The 12,954-nt window shown below is 36.3% G+C and overlaps 2 protein-coding genes across 3 annotated transcripts; one reads left to right on the forward strand and one right to left on the reverse strand.

The window, feature by feature from the left end:
* The first annotated feature begins 1,326 nt into the window (after positions 1 to 1,326).
* LOC126728666 (uncharacterized) lies at positions 1,327 to 4,385 on the forward strand. Its single transcript, XM_050434459.1, has 2 exons — positions 1,327 to 4,011; positions 4,131 to 4,385. The coding sequence occupies exon 1, from the start codon at positions 1,327 to 1,329 to the stop codon at positions 4,009 to 4,011; it is 2,685 nt and encodes an 894-aa protein (XP_050290416.1). The 3' UTR covers positions 4,131 to 4,385.
* Positions 4,386 to 5,180: 795 nt separating this feature from the next.
* On the reverse strand, positions 5,181 to 9,884 carry LOC126726967 (serine/threonine-protein phosphatase 7 long form homolog). Of its 2 annotated transcripts, XM_050432403.1 has the most exons (8): positions 9,653 to 9,884; positions 8,350 to 8,440; positions 7,476 to 8,242; positions 7,293 to 7,380; positions 6,755 to 7,156; positions 6,006 to 6,662; positions 5,790 to 5,904; positions 5,181 to 5,341 (listed from the first exon to the last, which is right to left on the reverse strand). In XM_050432403.1, exons 3-6 carry the CDS (start codon positions 8,180 to 8,182, stop codon positions 6,408 to 6,410), a joined length of 1,452 nt encoding a protein of 483 aa, XP_050288360.1. In that variant the 5' UTR covers positions 8,183 to 8,242; positions 8,350 to 8,440; positions 9,653 to 9,884; the 3' UTR covers positions 5,181 to 5,341; positions 5,790 to 5,904; positions 6,006 to 6,407. The 2 variants fall into 2 exon arrangements, with proteins under 2 accessions (XP_050288360.1, XP_050288361.1); XM_050432404.1 differs by lacking the exons at positions 8,350 to 8,440; positions 9,653 to 9,884 and having other exon boundaries at positions 7,476 to 8,343.
* Positions 9,885 to 12,954: the final 3,070 nt, after the last annotated feature.

The following is a 12,954-nucleotide window of genomic DNA, read 5'->3' on the forward strand; positions in this document are numbered from 1 at the left end:
AAAAGGTGCCAGGAAGTCGAGTATAGTGAACTCGACTTCCAGGTCCAGTAAAAAAAATATTACCACTCCAGGAGTACTGTAGGCGCAAAAAAAAAAAAAAAAAAAAAAAAAAAACCAGGAAGTCGAGTTTACTGTACTCGACTTCCAGGTACTGTACACAGACTTACCATTTCATTGTAGGAATTGAAAGTCGAGTATAGGGAACTCGGCTTCCATTAAAGTCGAGCACAATGAACTCGACTTCCAGTAAATCCCCCCACACCAACCCCACCTAGCTCAATTATGTGAGCACGGTAAAAATTTATTTAAATGGAACTCGAGTCTAACAAACTCGAGTTCCAATAAATTTTACAACAACCCCCATCTCAGATTACTTACACTCTCAACTCTCTCATTTTTCCACTTAAACTCTCACTTCTCTCACAGCTCTCTCCCACGTCAAAACACCTTTCACACATCTACAAATTAAAAAGCTTTTCTTCTTCTACTACAAATCACATTGATCATTCTACAAATTAAAGCTTTTCTTCTTCTTCTTCTTCTTCTTCTTCTTCTTCTTCAAAGGTAACTATTCAAACCTTTTTAATTTTTTTTTTTTTGTTAGACCTGGCTATATATATTCAAATCTTTTACATTTGGTAGATATATATATATATATATATATATATATATATACACATCACTTTTATATTGTTGATGAGTAATGTGTTGTTTGTAGTAATTTATTATCATTATTATTATTGTTTTTTGCATTTGTTATTTGTGCTTTGTAATGGGTTGTTAGTTGCAATGTGTAACATGTACAATTTTTTTAATGTGTTAATGTTATTTATTTGTAATGTGTAATGGTTTGTTTGTTGTAATGTTCAAATCATTTGAATTTTTTTTTTTTTTTTTGGTTAGACTTGGCTAATATATATACTCACTTTTTCATTTGGTAGTTATATATATATATATATATATATATATATATACACACATACCATTTTTATATTGTTGATGAGTAATGTGTTGTTTGTAATTGTAATTCATTATCATTATTATTATTGTTTTTTGCATTTGTTATTTATGCTTTGTAATGGATTGTTAGTTGCAATGTGTAACATGTACAAATTTTTTAATTGGTAACATGTTATTTATTTGCAATGTGTTGTAATGTGTAATAGTTTGTTAGTTGTAAGGTGTAAGGAATTTTAATTTTTTAAGGTTAGCAACCATGTACAAATTTGTTTGAGTTTAAAAATTTGTTTAAAATTGTTTTGTGGACTATACAATGTTATATTCGTCACTAACTTTTAGTAAACTTATTTGACTTATAGGCTTGTAATGAGTTCGATTGATTTTTATCTATATTATGGTGGGGAGCCCTGCAGTGATGTGACTTATGGAGTGACATATGAAGGGCCTGGTAAAAAGATAGAGATTATTCAGCTAAAAAAAGGGCGGGAGATCAATTTGAAGAAGTTGAAAAAGAAAATTATGAAAGAGCTGGATTTGGACCGTCGGTTGCATGACATAAAAATTATATATCGTGCTCCTCATGTAGTGTTCAATGACCGTATTGTCTTCACGCCTATTGAAATAAAAGGAGACAAGCATGTTAAGATTATGCTTGACCGGATAAACTCTACACCCCAATTAAAAGCTGCCGAGTTGTATATAAGTGTGGAGTCTCGTGTAGAAGTTGGCAGTAAAGATGTGCAACAAACAACTTTGGAGGGTGGTGGCAGGGAAGAATTCCAATCATTACAGACGGATAATTATCCTGTTCTTACCCTGTGCACCACAGTTGGAGGCTATACACCACCATACCAAGAGACAGCAACTTCAATGGAGGTTTGTGGATCTAGTTATCAACAAGAATGTATTCAAAATCTAGGGAGGGAAGACGAAGACGAAGATGATGTTGATCATGGTAGAGATGAGTACGAAGAGATGATTGGGAGAGATGACTTTCACGAGAATACTATAAACTATGAAAATGTTGACAATGTCCGTGATGATGTCGTGGATGATCATGATGATGATGCTATAGGCGATGGTATAGGTTTGCAGCCTGCAGTCCCTACATATGAAGCTCATGGCCCATCATTCCATGCAAACACTTTGGATAATATAGTTGATCCTTCAAATGTTGAGCTACCATTTTTATCAAGTTGGGTGCAGGGAATGAATTTTAGCAAAGGATTGATTTTCCCCAATAAAGAGGCGGTGAGACAAGCATTAATAGTTTACTCTATGGACAACAACAAGAATTATATAATTGAGTGGTCCAACCAGCAAAGATTGTGTGTGAAGTGCTCGAATGAGTCATGTGCATGGAAAGTTCGAGCATTCCTGCAACGGAAGCTTAACGGGTTATGGGCCGTCACAGTATACGACGGTCCTCACACTTGTCCATCAGTTGGGGTGAACAAAGATGGCAGAATGATGGATTCCAATTTTCTTGCCAAAGAACTTCATACATATGTATTTGCAGATCACACCAGCAAAATAAAGGATCTCCAAAAGCTAATGAAGGAAAGGTTTAAGCACAATATATCGTACTACAAGATATGGGATGCGAAACAAAAGGCTATTGCAAACATACACGGGAATTGGGAAGAGTCGTATCAAAAGTTGCAGAAGTTGTTGTTGGCATATAAGGATAGCGATCCGGGTACACAAGTGTCTTTTCGGTTGATCAACGGGAACATACCAGGTACTATTATATTCAAGTATGTGTTCTGGGCTTTCGCACCTTCCATTGCTGGATTTGCATATTGTAGGCCAGTAATTAGTATTGACGGAACTCATCTTTATGGAAAATATAAAGGAAAGTTGTTGATTGCAATGGCTACTGATGCTAATAATGAGATTTTTCCGCTTGCCTTTGCGGTTGTGGATGATGAGACGGGGGCCAGTTGGGGATGGTTTTTATCTTGCCTTCGAACTGCGATACGTGATGTGGTACTTGATTCTGGCATTTGCATAATATCAGACCTACATAAAGGTATAATATCATCCATTAGAGAGTGGCCCAATGATTATGTTCCAGTATATCATAGATATTGCATTAGACATGTGGCCAGCAACTTCAACACTCAATTTAATGACAAATTCTTAAAGTCTTTGGCCTTGAATGCAGGATACGAGCATCAAGATCGCAAACTTGAAAAAATATTGGATTGCCTTAAGGAAGCTGAACTCAAATTTAGTTTGGATCCCAATCCCAATATAGCAAAAAAGAAGCCATACTCCTATCTAGTGAAGGAGGGTCTGGAGAAGTGGACACTGTCACATGATGGTGGACATCGTTATGGGGCAATGACTACCAATATGTCCGAGTGTTTCAATGGAGTTCTAAAAGGTGCACGTGGACTACCCATATCTGCATTGGTTGACTACATTTGGTGCAAACTTGTCGCCTATTTCAATGATCGGCGCACTAAAATATTGGGTGATATTGAACATGGTCAAAAGTTCAGCAAGCATGCCATGGAGAAATATGAAGCAAATTACGAAAAAGGGACAAGACACTATGTGAGGCTATTTAACCAGCAAGACGGTATATATCAGGTTTGCACATCATATAATCCACACAGATCTGATGGGGGAGACCATAGTCATGAAGTAAGGTTGTTGGAGAACACATGTAGTTGTGGCAAATGGGAAATCTATAAGATCCCTTGTTCACATGTGATTGCAGTTTGTATCAGGGAACATGTCAATGCAATGAGGTATATTGACCCATGTTATACTTTACAACAACGACTTGCCACTTATTCACATGAGTTTCATGTGCCCAAGGATAAGTCATTATGGCGGGAGGTTAGTGGCCCAAAGTTGTATCCTAACCCAGAAATGTTGCGAGACAAAGGTCGACCTATGTCAACAAGAATAAGAAATGAGATGGACTGGAGGGAGAGTCAACCCAAGCCGAAATGTGGAGTGTGTCATGAAGATGGCCATAACCGTAGGAGATGTCCGAATGCGATTCGCGCATCAACAAGCAGCAATGTTCCGAACTAGGTAAGCAATGCATGCAATTTTGTGATTCTCCAACCTACTGTTTTAAGACATTGATTTGTGTAATTTTTTTGTTCAATTATTTAGTTCAAAATTAGTAACTCCATCATTTGTTGTTGCAGATTTTGGTGGGGGAAGCAATTATCCAAGTATTTCCTACATAGATTTTTATGGCTTCAAACGGTGGGTGGTCAAGACACTTGTCATTACAATTTAGAAGGCTTTAGGGGGACTATGTATCAACCCCTCTACTTTCTTTTTGCTATTTAGAAGTTAGAACTACAAATAATGTATTGGTCCAATCGTAACAGACTTTTGGGACTTCAAAAATTTTTCCCCTTTAATATTAATTGACATTGGATCATTTGGGTGGGAAAGATCTTTTTGGATCATATATACATATGTGCATATAAATTGTTCAATTTATACAACTTCTATATGCAATGCTAGGTAGCTCACAGGTTGAGCATGGTGAATATTAGACAGTACAAAACTGCACTGCCTAGTGCTGTACAAAATTTAGTTGCCTTGGAATCTCACAAACACATTTTTCATTGTTGCACTTCACTTTTCTAAAAAGAATATGATCTTTTGCTTTCTAAGATTCTCAAGTACGATTTTCTACTTCTTCTTTGGGGAAAAATTTTTTATTCTAAAAAAAAAAAATTCCCCAAAGAAGTAGAAAAGTGAAGTGTAACAATGAAAAATGTGTAAGAGTAGAGTTACCAAGTAAAACGTCTTTGCATTCACTTACCTGTAAGTTCTATTCCTATGGCCCCCGTACCCCTTTCTCCAAGCTTATAAAAGGAGACAAAGATGAAGTCCATGGTGAAATTTTGAAGCTTGGAATAGCTTGTGAGGAGTGGGGATTCTTTCAGGTACACAAATTGCATATCTTAATGTTAGTGCTAAAAATGGTCATTTTACAATGTAAGCTAATACTTTGGTATTTTGTTAAGGTCATTTTTCCAATAAGTACCAATGTTTTTGGTCAATTACTCAAACTCATATATAGCCAATGTTGTCAGGTTCTTTCAAATGGTAAATACAATATATATTATGCATAAAACAATTCTCACATTTTGCTGCATAAAACAATATATATTCTGCATAAGGAGAAAGACAGACTATCACTTGTCACATTTTGCTGCATAAAATCTAATAGAGCATTCCAACACCATATATCCTCCAATACAAAATCTAAAAAAATTTGCTATACAAATCAAATAACTCCTATAATGCCCAGATGCATATTCTTGCTGCCCACCCCATCTATCTTGCTGCCAGTAATTTGCATTTCAGCTACCCCACAAAATTGTCCATTAGCATTAACCTGTAAAAAGTTTAACCAAAAGAGTATAAGATGACTGTCACTTAATCCACAAATTTATGAATTTGTCATTCTAACTGTCACATAATCCACAAGAAAACATTATTGGCTTCTAGGCATTCTAACTGTCACATAATCCCAATGCATTATATTGCTTATAAACTTACTGTTCACACAAACTTAACAGATCAGTACCCCAAAGTCTAATGCACAAGTTGAATGAAAAAATCAATCAGGTAAAGCCAAAATTTCCAAGAGTATTTCCAAGAGTATCTTCTTATACTCTGCAATAGTTAAATATGTTTAAATAATTCCTAGAGAGCAATTTGATTTCCTTATCCCTCTCAAGAAGAATTAAAACTGTTAACAAATCAAGTGACCAAACAGACCAATCAAGTGACCAACAATAATTAAAGTACAAACCCTTCAAAGGAAATTAGTTCATACTTACAATAAGACTGCAACAGCCCTTATAGGATTTTAACATATTAGGCTGCACCCTCTCCGCGTTTACTTTTTTTCTGATTGCGTCTAGTGTACTGCTTGGCCGGAACATGCTCAGTTACCTGCTCATAATGTTATATTTTTAAGCTTTTACAAACAATTCTTGCACAAAGAAACCCAAAAAATTTATGAAACTAAAATCAAAGTAAAGCACTTGGAATACCAGATGGGAACCTGTGCCGCATCTCCTTGGTTGGATGGTGCGAGTCGATTTCCGTTTGGGTGCAGCATGAGCATTTGCATCCTGTGGCTGCTCAACTTGGTCACGTTGCCCCTGCTCAATGTCACTGTCATGTGGATGCGTGGCTTGTGGAACATGTATCAAGGTAGAGGAAGTATGAGGTGATTGTGTATGACTTGGGCTGGTAGACATGAACTCAACATGGGGTGTTTGAAGGCTAGGGGTAGGTATAACTGTCTGGGGGGAGCTATAGGACGGGGCCATGGGTGAGTTGTGGTCAACGGTGGTGGTGTGTGGGAAGGACTCGAATTCAGTATGGGTAAAACGCGAGGAAGATCCAATGTCAATGGGAGGGATGGGTGGCATGGGAGGCCCGGTTGTGCCCTAAGGGGTGGACACGGGTGGAACAGGGGTCTCAGTGGCCAAAGGAGGGGTGGGGGCAGGTTGATGACATGTCACTGGAGCAACTGAGCTCGTACTGGGCCCTATATCTGGTATTTCAGTATGGTTTGCTACTTCGTCATTGACTGGCACATCAATACGATCAACCTCATCCACCTCCTCAAGGGCCTTCTTAATGAACTTGTATTCGTAAGATTCTTCACTAAACCAGTTGAGGACAGCCAGTTGGGTTGCAAGCTGTCATTAAATCACCAACATTATTAAGTATGACACATACATAACATCAAAATTTTCAAAATTATTAAACAACATAAGTTTATGCACATTACCAAAATTTCCATCTTAGCGCTAGCACGGTCGATATACAGTCGAGTGATCCTACGATACCACACCATATATGGATGATGACATGATATCACCCCCTCCATCCTGAGTGCATTACAAACGTACTCGTCACGATCATTCCACTTCTGAATATGGACTGCATGTATCATCGACCAATTTTTCTCTACCTTGCCCCTCGCATCTATTTTGTGCAAATCGCGATTGGTATTAGCATCTCTGGGTTGTTCCTGTTGTAGCCCAAACTGTCGTAGGACACGATCGGGTAGGTGGAACTCTACAAGCCAAAAACATATAAGTGGAACGGTCGACTTCCATACGCTACTTCCTTCAATGCAAAAACTAGGAGGAAGGTGGCTTAAGTCATGTCCATATGGCTCCCACTTAACCTACAAAAGCCACCAAGTAAAGCAACGACATTCAAAAATTTTCCCATAATTTGCATAAAAATAGCACAATAGTGGGCAATGAAAGACTTTTTGAAGGACATAAGATGTTATGGACATGTAAATATAAGTATTATACCTGGTTGGGTCGTGTCGTAGCAATTTGATTGCGATATGCGGAAAGCACATGCGTGGGAGCATTCTTTGTAGTCATCGCCCCTGCCCACCTACAAGCAGGTAACATCACATGGTCATTAGTCGTTTATGTATAAAAATGTGGCATAATACATGATAGCACACTAATTATGCAATATATACTTACTTCATAGCAAGAGGAATTGGTGGTAGTGGTGGACCATAAACACCCTCAGGTTGGGGCACCATCTGTGGGGACATATGTGGAAACCTGATATATATCCACAATTGGACCAAAATCAATGGTCCTCCAATCTGCTTTGCCTTTTTGTCAGTTGCATTGCATAGCTGTCTGTACAACCAGGATAAGGCTGCACTACCCCAACTATATTTGTGTGGATCACGAAGGTTCTGCATAAACTCTAACCACATGAGATGGACCCTATCTCCGGACTTGTCAATAAATACCATATTCCCTAGTAGGGCTAGGATATAGCAGCGAGCGTATTGTTGAACTTGAATCTCATTGGCATCCAGAGGCAGTGGTTGTCTGATTCTTTCGACAAGTGCGGGTATCAAAATCCTTTGACCTTTTAGCACACTTTGAGGGCCATTTGGAATTTGAATTCCAAGCATTTCAGCACACACATCTGTCCAAGTTCTTTTACTGAGCCCAACCATTGCCTCACCCTCGATGGGCAACCCCATGATAACTTCCACATCTTGCAATGTGATCGTCATTTCACCATGTGGTAGGTGGAATGTATGGGTCTCTGGGCGCCATCGCTCTACAAATGCAGTGATCAATGCATGGTCAAGCTGTATGGATGGGACCAAGTGCAGACCCTCTAGACCAAGCAACCTCACAATGGCAAGGACACGATCATCTACCATAGGAACTCGAAGTGCCAATTCTTCATGGCGACTTCGACAATCCAGTATGCCAGGAGGATCCTGCAAATATTATAACAATAGATAAAAATCTTATGCAAATATTTAGTATTTATGGCTAATTAGAGTTGTGACATGAATGCATAGTACAAGAAAACTCATGCAATTACCTATCTCCCAGGGTTCCACAGTAACTCAGATCGATGTTTAACTTGTTCCGTCAATACACTATCATCAATGGGTCCAGGATTTATCATCATGCTGCAAATGTAACACGGTCACCAAACTTCATTTTTCAATTTCATTTTCATGTAGTCCTTGACATAAGGAAACAATTTAAGCAAAAACCAAAAAAGAGACAACCCTATAAAACTCTCAAGAAATTATTTTTCATTATGGAGTATTGAGAGAGTGGTAACAGAAACTTGCATATTATCAAATGATAACTAATAGACAACTAAAAGAATGAGATCACACTGGTAAAGGCATATGGCTCAAGGGTTTTAGAGTCCCAAATGTAATTATGCAAAGGCAGGAATCTAATTAGAGGCCACTTCAAGATACAAAAACGCAAGCAAATATGCTCTGGCCTAAGCACGAAAAAGTTAAGAAAAAGAATAGGAAAAAGCTAAAATGATATCATATACTAAACATGACTGATAGTTTGGGCAGAAAAATATCTCAAAAGGGAATTGCCATCATCCAAAACTAATTAACTAACGACAAATCTAAGAAACCATGCTAACAGACAATAATATACACTAGAATTTGTTTAAAAGTTTCTCTCCACTCACCCTTCTCTTTTGCCTTTTATAGATGGTACCCAAGTGTGAATGAAACAAAAAATAGTTTAAAAATTCATTGGTTTACATTGAGACCAAGCAAATGCCAAAGTTTAAAGACCATTTCCACTAGCATTCAACTAATAAACTAAGCAAAGTGCTAATCTCAGAGGGTATGACATTGAAAAATAAGCAATACCAAACTGAGTAAATATTATTTACATTCAGAAGAAAATGGAAACATATTTCAAATCTAATCCCACTACCAAACAAACATCCAAAAGTTCATAAGCAACTTTAAAATGCACATTAAAAAAAAAAGCATACCGTGATTCTAACTTTATATAATTTGGCTGTGATCAAGAACTATATGTATATTAATAATATTATTTTCTAAATCATGAACAAAAGTTAGACAGATTTCATATGTACCTTTCTGTAAAGGTTAGCTCTGAAGGTCATAAAATTATTGAGGAATTACCTGCTAGCTTCAGCAACAGGAGCAATGCCCGAAACAAAAAAATAAAATAAAATGATGGAGAGAGAACGAACAAATGAAGAGAAAGAAAAACAAACAAATGAAACCCAAATCTCCAAATCACTAAACCTAAAAAGCAAATCAAAACCCATTTCATTTCAGCCAATATAAAGAGAAAGAAATCGCATTTAGAGAGGCAGAGAGAGAACAAACCTGCTGGTTGAGTTGGAAAATGATGGACGGAAAGGGACACCGGAGAGAGACACCGGAGAGAGAGAGACGTTTATCGAAGAGAGTAGGCGAGTGAAGTCGATTACAGCAAAGTCGGATTCCCCTTTTTACCCTGATTATAACTTTAAACCTAACCTGGAAGACGAGTATAAGGTACTCGACTTTCATATAATGTTTTTACTGCAACAGGGAAGTCGAGTACAGTAAACTCGACTTCCTGGTGTTTTTTTTTTTTTTTTTTTTTTTTTTTTTTTTTTTTTGCGCCTACAGTATTAAAATCCTGGAGTGGTAATATTTTTTTTACTGGACCTAGAAGTCGAGTTCACTATACTCGACTTCCTGGCACCTTTTTTTTCATTTTTTTATTCCACGTCAGCTTTAAGTATTTGCGGGAGGGTCACTGTATTGGCTGGAAGTCGAGTTTGACATAATCGATTTTCAAAAACAGTCTATCTAACTAAATAAGTTTGAGCGCGTGCTGTCCGGAGAAATTTTTTCAGAATTTGCACTGTTTGGCAAATTTTGCCTAAGACATTGTGTTACACTATGCTCTGCAACTCTGAACCTCTGCTCTATACGTTCAGCCCTAGCAGTCCCCTCTTTTTTCTGTTTGCTCTCTATTTATATAATAATACACACACTGCCTGACACAAAACCGTTCTTTTCACGAAGTGGCCCAATTGTCTCTCTCTTTTGTGTTTCGGTGGAGTAAGAAGAAAGCCCAACATCACAATTATGACGACAAGCCCACCTGTACATCTCTGGTCCATGAAAGCACTCCTATTCTTCTTTTTATTTTTATTTATTTATTTTTTTTCTACACTTCGCGTATGGATCTCTTTCTTCCTTCTTTTATTTTCTTTAATTCTATTTCTTTGCACTATAAGTCTCTTCTTCTTCTTCTTCTTCTCTCTCTCTCTCTCTCTCTCTCTCTCTCTCTCTCTCTTTATTTATTTTTATTTATTTATTGAGAATAGGTCTCTTCTTCTTATTCTTTATTCTCTAATTTTTTACTTTTACTTCATGCCTTTCAAGTTTCTTCAAGTTGGCTTAGCAATTGACATAGCCCCACTTTGCATGTAAAGCCCTTATTACCTACAACATAAAGATAATATATAATCAATCATAAAATAGCATAAAAGTAAGGTTAAATATGCAAATATGATGGTACTTTATTGTACATATTTCATGCACATCACTATTTACAAGAAAATCACACATGATATTTTTATTTCACGATTCACACAATGTGTTTGTCAAAAAATCGAATTTATGCGATAGTTAAATTATTAGTCTTCTCTAATGATATCAATATATTCAACTTTTGGGAATATTTTCATGTTGTATAAGTCTATTGAAATATTTGAACGATAATAAATTATTTAACTGACTGTTTTTTTTTATTAAATTGTAAAAAAATAATAACTTTAACTAGAAAAAACCTTATAAAAACATCCCAAATTCTTTCTCAAAAATGAAACTCAAAAAATAAATGACATACCATCAATACATCTCATACAAAACACACAAATATTATCACCAGTATTGTCCCATAATTTAAACTTATAATCTAAAGCATTTAAACTTTTACAGGCAAAATCAAATCATAAAAGCATTAACTTGCACTTGATATTTTTTATTCTTGATTCAATTTAACAAACCTTTTTTAAACATAAGCATGTACTTAATCATAAACTTTATTTTAAACATGGGAAATAAGTTAATTTTTTTTATTCCATGTGTGCTTTTTTTTTCTACGCCTATGCACATTTTTCGTTTTTACCACATATAAAGGTCATAGAAAAGTTTTTATCTTTTCACACAATGTGGCTTCCTTAATAGAATAGTCTTTGAAAAAAATAACACACACACAGATTTAGTTTTTTCTTGTTAACTCTATTTTACTAACAACATGCTTTCTTCTCAAAACAACAACAACAACAACAATAATAATAATAATAGTAATATGTTCAATTTCTTTATATAGGGTACTTGATAAGTATGAATTAATTGAAATTTGTGTTGTGTTTTTGTATATAGACTATTTGTATACTTGTGGTATCTCAACAGAAAAAAGAATATCAGACAATCACTCTAACCACTAAATTTTACTTAGCCTTTGTTTATTCTCCCATTTCAGTCTTCAAAAGGTTGAAGGAAATATAGCCAAAATATTCTTGATTATTAGGATACAATGATCAACAGATCATTTTTTTCAGGTGTCTTTAAAATATTATGGAATTTGAATAATTCAATTACGTAGAGATTGTCATTCTCTAATCTTCAAGTGACAATATTCCTTTTTCCTAAAAAAGAAGAAGAAGTGATAATATTCATTAATGAGTCATATCTCACCTCTTTAAAACATAAATATTTGTATTGTTATTTATATACTAAATATTCAAAGCTATTAATTCATTAGAGATTTTTTTTAGAAGAATTAATTCATTAGAGATAAAAATATTACTCTTTAGAGATTTAAAAAAAAAAAAAAAAAAACTATCATATTTTATGCACTTCATTGATGTTTCTAACTGTGGGGGCCGTTCGATCAATAGGCCCATTAAGTTTAGGATTGTTGGGCCTGTGGCCCATCTGAGGATGCATATCCGTCCGAGGAGGCCAAGTCAGGTCATAAGGTAGTTACTAAAGGGGGTGGTAATCAATATCATGAGGGTAGAGTTCTGTATCCTTCCGAGGATGACATACTCCTCGACAGTATGCGTCCGAGGACGATCAGGACGCGGTCTTGTTGCAACCAGACCTCAGAACTAGGTCACCACTAAAGATAGAATAACCGACCAAGGGTGAAAGAGATAAGACAAACAAATATCTATAACTACAGCTGCCTCCACATTAATGACCTCTCAACCAACTCTCTGGCCGCATTAATGTGGAGGTGACACCTGAACAGTAAGGAAGCAGCCTTACAGCTGTCTACAGGAAGTTCCAGGAGGTGCTAGATGGGACAGAAAAAGATCCTCCGAACCTAACCTACACGTGTGCAGTGAGGATGGAACACAAATGGTAATATATAAACTGAAAGAAGAACATGCAGGGGGGGCGATCGGAACAGAAAAGAAAAGAAAGAAAAACACAGACAGAAGGAGAAGAGCAAAAAGAGAGAAAAAGAACTGTATCGATTACCAAAGAAAACGATCGTTGTGCCAACTCTAGGCTTTCAATATACGTGAGGGTGAATCTTTTTATTATACAAAAGTTAACATAGTTCTTTACACCCACGCTCTACAAATCATATTGTTAGGGCCTATTTACGTACGAAC

Source organism: Quercus robur, chromosome 5 (genome assembly GCF_932294415.1).
Source record: "Quercus robur chromosome 5, dhQueRobu3.1, whole genome shotgun sequence".
In the NCBI taxonomy this organism is placed as follows: Eukaryota; Viridiplantae; Streptophyta; class Magnoliopsida; order Fagales; family Fagaceae; genus Quercus; species Quercus robur.

Bases quoted from the DNA above. Each gene is read 5' to 3' on its own strand.
- LOC126728666 (XM_050434459.1), top strand. From the start codon at position 1,327: ATGAGTTCGATTGATTTTTATCTATATTATGGTGGGGAGCCCTGCAGT.
- LOC126726967 (XM_050432403.1), bottom strand. From the start codon at position 8,182: ATGGTAGATGATCGTGTCCTTGCCATTGTGAGGTTGCTTGGTCTAGAG. The intron at 7,381-7,475 runs GTAAGTATATAT...ACCTGCTTGTAG, and splicing joins CCAATTCCTCTTGCTATGAA to GTGGGCAGGGGCGATGACTA. The intron at 6,663-6,754 runs GTAATGTGCATA...ATTTAATGACAG, and splicing joins GCGCTAAGATGGAAATTTTG to CTTGCAACCCAACTGGCTGT.